We start from the raw sequence: 9,136 nt of genomic DNA, 5'->3' as shown, positions 1-9,136 counted from the left end.
AAAATGGTAATTAATTAAACATTGTCTTCTTTTATTTTTATTTTTTTCCTCAAAATAAATCTATCTTCTTTTATTTTTCCCACCCAAAATTTTCCAAAAATTTGTTTCCCTCCTAACGTGTTTCACTTATAGCTTTTTTCCCCCCAAAGCTGACTAATATTACTATAAAATATTTAATATTACTATTTATATTAAATATAAATATTTATATTACTATTTATAAATATTACACGTGCCATGTAGATTTTCAGGGTCCTGTCCAAGGTTGTAACCTCCACAAAAGCTTTTTTTTTTTTTTTCAATTTTTAAGTTATTATTATCAAAACTACGTCGTTTTGATTCTATTTAAAACAAAACATAAAACCCTAACGTTTCTCATTCAGCCGCCCCTCCCTATTTCCCATTTCCCCTAGTCTTTTTCATTCTCTCTCTCTCTCCCTCTCTCCACCGTTCTCTGTTGTGCTCCATCGCCGCCGTTGAGAAGCTCGCCTCGCCGCCATGGTTCACTCTGACCATCGCCTCGCCGCCGTGAGGACCTGTGAGGATTCGCCTCGCCGCTGTGAAGATGCCGTGAGGAGTGAGGACGCCGTCGAGCCCCATTCTCTTCGCCTTGCCGCCCAAACCTCATCATTTGCTCCTCAGTCTCAGCCTCTGCATCTCTGAGCGTAGCTGAATCGAGCACAACCCAAGGAGCCAACCGAATCGGGTCTTTGATTGTTGGGCTGCCAGTGGCTTCGCAAGTGAGTTTAATCTTTCTGGTACAGTTCAAATGGGTTCAATTTATTTATTTGGTTAAAATAATTAAAGCTATTTTTTTTTTTCTGATTGTTTTCAGTTTGTGCATTTCGAATTGATGAAATCGGGCTCCACTTGTCCGGTTTGTAAAGTCCCATATTGGCGTAGAGGTATGAGACTCATGACTTTTCAGTTTTATCACAAGGGTAGTTTAGTTTTAGTCATTTAATGTTATGAACATGATCTGTTTGTGTAAAGTACCATAATGTTTTGGGGAACATGTTGGCTTTGTGGCTAATTAGAGATAGCACAATAAAATGGGAATATGGAAAATTAGATATGGTTTAGCATTAAGCCAATATAGCCCATTAGATAAGTAAAAATTGTAATGGGGATTTAGTCACAGGATTCCCAAAGGAAGAGGCTATTGGGAAGATCCTTAGACTAGTAGCTATTCACTGGAAATTTTAATATAGTTTCACCCAATAAATTAACTTTCTTATAATAATGAATGAAATACATTCCAAAAAGTCAAAAACAAATTAATTTCCCAACGTGTAATATATAATAGGTTGAGCCACTTGACAGTTGACACAAACACAATAGGTTAGATGTAAATTTTATTTATTGTAATAATAATATTTGAAATGTTTGGTCATAAAGCTTTATTTGGAGTTGGTTTTTTAAATTTTGTTAAAACTTAAGTAATAGAATTCTAATTGAAATAAATCTGTCTTAATAATAATAAAAAAGATACTATTTGATATTTTATTTTTTGAAGGCAATACTAGTTGATATTTTGATTATAGAGTTTTATTTATTTTATTTAAACACAATATAACCATTGCTTAAGTCACTAGTTGCAACATGTATGACAGAGCATGAGCCATTTGTGCTGTGTCCGAGTTTGACTCTAAGATGTGTTGGTGGGGCCTAGGATATATCTGTACGCGCATAAACCGATGAAGGAGTTGACAAAGTTCATGCTATAAGAACTCTTCTTCCTTATTTCTCGCAGCGTTTACTCTGTATATAAGTTATAAAAATGCCATCGAAGCCTTAACTCACACTACTACTTTTATGTTCTCTGACTTCATAGTACACAAAATACAAAAGCAAAACTTTTGGCTCTTCAAATACCTCTGCTCCGCTCAACTTAAAAGCGCTGGTTTGAATCTGATCCTTTGTGTCAGCGAGTTCTGGCCATAGCCAGGTAACCATTATACTCCATTCATCAGTTGGGGTCTGTTTTTTTGTTGTCTAGAAATCTAATGCTTTAATGGGTTGCGTTTGTTTCATTATTAGATATATAGATATTGAGTACTGTGTTTTGTGCACAGTAAGGAAAACACACATGCATATGCATATTTCTAGGGACTGGTTTTGTTTAGAGATTTATTAAATGAAAATTTATGCAAAGATTGGTTATTGAATTTAGTGGAACATTGATTAAGTGGGTCAATTTTATTAGGTAAAAATTGTGTGTGAAAGCCTTAATAGAAGCAGTAGATTTTTGGACTTCTTTTCCTGGTTTATTTATTTATGATCAAAACTTATTATTGAGTTTCAGTTTGTTTGAAGTCAAGAAAAAGAAAATTGTATATTTTAATCTAGATATTTCTAGGGACTGGTTTTGTTTAGAGATTATTAAATGAAAATGTATGAACCATGTTCTGCAGAGATTGGTTATTGAATTAGTGGACCATTTACTTAAGTGGGGCAATCTTATCAGTTAAAAGTGGTGTGATAAATGCCATATAGAAGCAGTAGTTTGTTTGGACTTGTTTTCCTGGTTTATTATTTATTTTTTGTGATCAAAATTTATAAATGAGTTTGTGTTTGATTGATGTCAAACTCAAAAGTGGGACATTAAAATCTATGCATAGATTGGTTATTGAATTTAGTGGAACATTAACTTAACTGGGTCAATTTTATCAGGTAAATTTTTGTGATGATAGCCTTAATAGAAGCAGTAGATTTTTGGACTTCTTTCCCTGGTTTATTTATTTATTTATTAGACTTATGGATATCATCTTTAGAGAATATAATTATCATTAGAGATGGAAGGTGGGTCTCCACCATGTGTTCGTGTGTGTGTGTGTGTGAGAGAGAGATTTGTAGGTTCAAAGTTGTTTGGTATGATCTAGAGAATGCTAGTGGATTCTTTTGGTGGTAAACAAGGAATACCATGCAAACTAATGTCTAATGTTTTAGATTTTGAGTCTGATAAGATGTCTCTCTTTGCAGGCTTTGAAGTAAACTAACTTTTGTAGACTCTGCTAAAGCAAAATGGTTTCCAACGCTACAGCTGGACTGACATGTCCATCCCCAATGAAACCTACCTCAAATGGCATATTTCAGGGAGATGATCCTCTTCAATTTTCACTGCCTCTTGCCATTATGCAGATATGCCTTGTAGTTGTAGTTACATGGGGTCAAGCTTTCATCCAAAAGCCATTAAGACAGCCACGAGTTATTGCAGAGATCATTGTAAGTTCATTTTTTCTTCCCATGCAATAAAATTTAATTAAAAGTCAGTTTCTCTTGACTGATATGACATGCTTTTGTGCATCCACTATCACTTTAATCCCTTAAGGCAGATACTTAAGATTAGTGCGTAGGTCCTTCACTCTAAGATATCTTTACTAATTTTTTATGTCAATTTGTTAAGAAAATTTCAAGCACTATTCTTTCTCTAAAATTATTTTCCAGTAAAGATTTTTATTTTATATAAGGAATCAACAATATTAATGCTGATTTGGCAGAAATATGTAAGCCTTATTGTGTTGTTTATCATTGTTATTTATCTAGTTTTCCTTTGAATTTTTTTAGTATTTATGAAAGCCTATATATATATATATAGATTTTTGGTGTTAAATTTTGGGTATAGGAGCTTTGGGATTTGTAAGGGTTTATATTGTGTTGTAATGTGTTTAATTTTGTGCGATATAGGCCAAAGGTTTCATTGGCACTTTTCTTCAATTACAACACCTCGTTGGGACCGCCTTATCGGGTTTTGGTAGATACCAACTTCATCAATTTCTCTATCCAGAATAAAGTGAGTGATTAGTAGTTTTATTCCATTTTATTTTAAATGGGTTTGGTTCATAAAAATGCATAGTTTGAGAGAAATTTTTATTGTTCATGACTTACTGAATGTGTGTAATTACCAATTGAGAAGGAAAAAAAAATCTAAGAATGAGATAGAAATCCTTATTCAATTCTAGAGCTTGTTCTCTTCCCATTAATGCATTGAAGGATATGTTCTGGAAGCATGGATAAAAATAATAACTTTATGTATTTTGACTTGGTAACTTTGCATTATAGTCCTAACTTATGCAATTTCTTTTATTGTTGTGTAGCTGGACTTGGAGAAGGGAATGATGGACTTCCTATATGCAAAATGTGAGTTTAGAATCATTGGTTTCTTCAATTTAATGTGAATATTAATTTGCTGCAAGAATTGTTGTGCCGTGTTGATGAGGTATCCTAAGTTCAACATAGTTGTTAATGTGGTTTTATAACAAGCATTGAGTGCCATTTATCATTGGCAAACACTTAAATATGTGTTGGTTGCTTAATGATATTTATCAAAATATTACTCTTGGTTGTGTGGATGTCCATAAAAATGCTTAAGGAATAAAATGAGGAACATTTTTTAAATTATGATTTTATTGAATCTGCCTAGCTTGTGGATTGAAGGCACTCCTTGTATCACGCAATGTGTGATGGCACTTCTTCTGTGTACAAATGACCACATTTTTTCTTTTGTTAATTTTATGATAAATAGACATTGTTATGTATTTGATAATATATTTTTATGTTAATATAATGTTAGTTTTGAGACAATTGTGGTGTTATCTGGTTAAATTTGTGGTATTGTCTTAGTGGGCTAAAATTATTACAGGATTATTTGTAATAGAAATGTGGTTTTAAAACCCACCGGAAAAGGAAAAAAAAAAAAAAAAGACCTATAGCGGCGGGCAAAAACCGCCGCTAAAGGTGCACATTTTATGTTCTAAATGATTCCCTATAGCGGCGCTTATCGTCCGCCGCTAAAGGTAGACACCAATAGCGGCGGGCTCATTCCCGCCGCTAAAAGTCAATGCCACGAATTCTGAACACGTATGGCGGCGGTTTTATGCCCGCCGCAATAAACCTTCACCCGCCGCTAAAAGGTACATCTATAGCGGCGCTTTTTGCGACCGCCGCAATTGACCTATAGCGGCACTGCAACACTGACGGGACGGCCCGCCGCAATAGCACCCGCCGCTATAGGTCGAAGGTACCTTTAGCGGCGCTTTTTGGGGCTTTAGCGGCGGTTTTGGCCCGCCGCAATAGCCCAGTTTTCTTGTAGTGTTTTAATTTTGTATTACCGTTTGTTTTGATGAAAAATTTTATGTGAAGATAGTATTTCACGTTTTTCTATATTTGGTAATATTAGAAAAAAATGGATAAAATGAAAATATTATCTTGACTTTCCTTATTTAACTATAGAGTTGTCTTCTAAGAAATTTTAGTGGAAAGCTTTAGTGGAAAACAACTTTATCACACACTAAACTAAATAAGGGAAATTAAAAAATAGTTTTACAACTTATTTTAAGGTTGTTACCAAATATAAGAAAATGAAATAGTTTTCCAGAAAATATTTGTTGAAAAATGATTTATTTTCTAGAAAATGTTAATGTTCAAACAAACAAAGTTATATGAAAATGATGTGAAAAATTTAGAATTTGAATCGTTATGCATAATTGTGACGACCCATTTTATTGCATTTCAAATTAGTTTTTTATTTTTATTTTGGTGAGAGATAAGATTTTATGCTAGCGCTTACATAGCATTAGAATCTATGAAATCTATGATTTTTTTTTTCCTTTTTTGGTAGGAAATTGAAATCCAAGTAGCCAAAACAAAATTCATACCAATATAAGAGATTGGGCTGTTCGAGTTTAGAGCTACTTATAGGTGAAAGAGAACACCATGATGCATACATATAAGAGACTCTCCTTTGTGCTTTTAGACATACGAAGAAAGAAAGAGGAGATCGACATGAAGATGAGAGTTTTTCTGATGGTGGGTATCATTGCAATTCTTATCTCTACAGCTACAGCTATACCGGGAATTGCCACTTTTTACACTCAATATGTTCGTAAGTATTTATAAATGTTAAATGTTAAATGATTATTTGAAATCATAAAACTATTCATGGCTGGAAAGAATCTAATATCAGTTTCATTATTATCAATTAAAGTAAATTATTACTGTGTTGTCTGTAATATAACTTGTTTTACATTTCTTTAAAAGTTACACTAGTTTTTTAGTGTAGTTAATTTGTGGTATGTTTTTATGTTAGAATCCCATTCTCTCTCTCTCTCTCTTGTGTCTGCATGTGTGTGCACTTGTTATTTATTTTTATTTTATTTTTAAAAAGTAATTGTCTCATATTGCTTAAAAAAGTGTATTGTGTGTATTATAATTTGACTCACTCTCTCTTAAAAGTTCCCATGACTTTTGAGTGGAGTTTGTGATGTGTCTTTATGTTAGAACCTCATTCCCTCTACTTTTATGTGTGTGTGAAAAAAAAAAATTTTGTGAAAAAAATGAAAATTTTTGTATCTTTAGACATATTGAATTGGAAAATGCTAAAAATTTATACTTATATATAATCTTTATAAAATTAATGAATGTGACTGGTTGATATCAATAATAGAAAAAATTGAATACTGAAATTACTTTTTAGTGATGGGTGCCACATTATATATACTAAAATTTGTAGTATATTCCTATAGCATCACTCTATTAAAATTGTACCAAGAGATAAGGCCACATGGACCTCCCCCTCTTTCACTATCTTGATCTTTTTGCTTTTAATTTTTAGTTGTATTTTAAATTTGTTGAAATTAAAATGAAATAAAAAATAAAAAATTATAGTGAGTAGAAAGTAAGGAGAAAGGGAAAGAACACGAAATAATTGTGTGGTTCGGCTTAACGGCTTACATCCATAGAAAAACCCCTTGATGGCTACATTTTTTATTTTACACTCAAGCTTCTTTTATAATGAGCCCTAGTTGATAGGGTATATATTTGTATTTTGGAACTAGGATTAGATGTACATGGGCTTTACATTAAATTAGTCCTCTTAGACCATTACATAATAAACCAATTAATATAAATTATTATCTTTATCAATTTGTAAAGATTAATTAAACAAAATTTACCAAGAGATATATTAGGCTACATGTACCTCCCTCCTTTCACTGTCTTATTCCTTTTGTTTTAAATTATTAATTGTATTTTAAATAGTGACCTATTTTTGTGTTGACAGCATCTGCATGCTACGGCAACCAGAGCCAAGGTGTCATGGTTGCAGCAGCTAGTGACACCTTTTGGAACGGTGGTGCTGCATGCGGGAAATATTACAATGTTAGGTGCACAAGAGACCATAATGTTACAGTGAAAATCGTCGATCACTGTCCGGATTGCTCATCAACCATCGACCTCTCTCGAGAAGCCTTTGCCAAGATAGCTAAACCTATGGCTGGAATAGTAATCGACATTGATTACCACCAGTAAGCCTTGCAATTTATGTTACATTCTTCATTGCAACTAATATTCTAACTTGTAACAGATCCTTGGTTGGTGTGTAAAATTGCTTAAGTACTCTCTTTGTCTTTTTGTTTGCAGGGTTGAAGTCACTCAAAGACTAGACTAATGCTCAAGCTGTTGGAAACTGTTGTAACAATATTGTACCTTATAAAACAAATTAGATTAAGACAAATAAACGTGAAGATGTTATAATACTAACTTCTTCTCAAGTGGTCATCCACAATTCTATATTTTTACATGATATATATTTTAAGAGTCTTATTCCTCAATTAGCACCTCTTTTAGCACCTCTTTGTATTTCCAAAAAGTAAATTTCCAACTATTAATGTATAAAAATAAATTTAAAAGCAATACCAAGTTGGTTCAATAACGGGAACTTGGTGAAGCAATGCAATTCAATTGGGAGTTATTGCGACGTTAAAGTTCGTACACAATTTTGGCCTTGTGTTTCTATCGGATGAGGAAGTGGTTGGGTACCTTTCCCAAAGCCACTTTAATTACATTTGTAACGATTCTTCTTAGATGACCACTTATTAAGAATATGCTTTGTTAAAACCTTATTAAGAAAAAATCAATAGAAAAAAAGTAGTAGTGAAGAGCAAAGTGGTTTGCCGGGATAATTATGGTCAAGTTATCGCAGCTCTTAGACAGAATCTGGGTCAGGTGCAGTCAATAGAGATGGCTGAAGCTCTGGCAGCGCGAAGGGCTGTGGTCTTCGCCGGGGAACTGAGTTTATTTAGTGTCATTGTTGAAGGTGATTGCCTGGCAGTTATTCAGGCCTTGCGTCGTAGTGGTCTTTGTCCTCTGCTATTTGGTCACATTGTGGATGAGACAAAGCGTCTGGGAGCTGTCTTAAGAAGCTATGAGTTTCAACATGTTAGGCGGGAGGGGAATAGATTAGCTCATAGCTTAGCTAAAAAAGCAGTTCTATCTGCAGATTTTGAGGTTTGGGTAGAAGAATTACCCGATGACGTGGATGGTGTTTTCCAGTCGGATCTTCCTTGAGTTAGTTTTTTGTTTTTGCGTTGTAGTTCGTTTGTTTTTCCTTATTAAAATTTCGCTTACCTTGTTCTCAAAAAAAAAAGTATAAAATTCTTGTGAACCTTCAAGTACATGCTTTTGGATTCACTCATTAATATATATATATATATATATATGGTAAAGTACATGGGTAACTTTTTTTTTTTAGATCTTACACCACTTGATTTTTCTTATTGGTTTAAGATATTCAAAGTTGTATGGTTGGATCGCACATTTTCATTGAATTTAACAGATATGCTAGTGTTAATATATCAAATATTATTTGCTATTTGATAAGATATTTTACAAATAAAACAATTATTAATCTTTAATCATTTTAATATTTTGCAAGTATTGATAATATAAATAATTTTTTTTGATGAAAGATAATATAAAGAAATATATTTTAATTCACTTAGTGACAGTATAATATAATCAAACTTAATTAATATTATATCATAAAATGAGTAATATTATACATGAACCAAAAAATAATCTTATTAATATTATACATGAACTAACTTAGTAGTGGAGTCCGAAAATCAAGGAAAGTTCCTTTTTTTTTTTTTTTTGAGGAGCTAATCAAGGAAAGTTCTAGTATGCCACTTTAGACAAATTCCAATCTTGACAATAGACTAATAGAGTCTGGACCTCTAATTTCAGTCAATAGTTTTTTTTTTTGAACCAAGGAAATGTGCAAAGACTGGTGACGGTTGGAAGAAAATTTGGAGCAGCTTCTCCTATAAAAAGGGCACATACTCTTTGTCTTTCATGC

The 9,136-nt window shown here is 32.9% G+C and overlaps 1 protein-coding gene and 1 long non-coding RNA gene across 3 annotated transcripts; both read left to right on the top strand.

The window, feature by feature from the left end:
* Positions 1-370: 370 nt before the first annotated feature.
* LOC115977350 lies at positions 371-4,401 on the top strand. Of its 2 annotated transcripts, XR_004088533.1 has the most exons (7): positions 371-740; positions 836-905; positions 1,614-1,714; positions 1,835-1,948; positions 2,983-3,225; positions 3,688-3,793; positions 4,098-4,401. It is a non-coding gene; the product is annotated as an uncharacterized LOC115977350 (long non-coding RNA). The 2 variants fall into 2 exon arrangements; XR_004088532.1 differs by having other exon boundaries at positions 1,614-1,948.
* Positions 4,402-5,630: 1,229 nt separating this feature from the next.
* LOC115974342 (putative EG45-like domain containing protein 1) lies at positions 5,631-7,510 on the top strand. Its single transcript, XM_031094657.1, has 3 exons — positions 5,631-5,884; positions 7,061-7,304; positions 7,420-7,510. The coding sequence occupies exons 1-3, from the start codon at positions 5,716-5,718 to the stop codon at positions 7,445-7,447; spliced, it is 441 nt and encodes a 146-aa protein (XP_030950517.1). The 5' UTR covers positions 5,631-5,715; the 3' UTR covers positions 7,448-7,510.
* The last annotated feature ends 1,626 nt before the right edge of the window (positions 7,511-9,136 follow it).

The sequence above is a fragment of the Quercus lobata genome, chromosome 2 (assembly GCF_001633185.2).
Source record: "Quercus lobata isolate SW786 chromosome 2, ValleyOak3.0 Primary Assembly, whole genome shotgun sequence".
Classification (NCBI taxonomy): Eukaryota; Viridiplantae; Streptophyta; class Magnoliopsida; order Fagales; family Fagaceae; genus Quercus; species Quercus lobata.
This window is presented reverse-complemented; position numbering and strand designations above follow the sequence as displayed.

Coding starts and splice junctions, on each gene's coding strand:
- LOC115974342 (XM_031094657.1), top strand. CDS start 5,716: ATGATGCATACATATAAGAGACTCTCCTTTGTGCTTTTAGACATACGA. Junction 5,885..7,060: donor TTTTTACACTCAATATGTTC/GTAAGTATTTAT, acceptor TTGTGTTGACAG/CATCTGCATGCTACGGCAAC. Junction 7,305..7,419: donor ATCGACATTGATTACCACCA/GTAAGCCTTGCA, acceptor TTTTGTTTGCAG/GGTTGAAGTCACTCAAAGAC.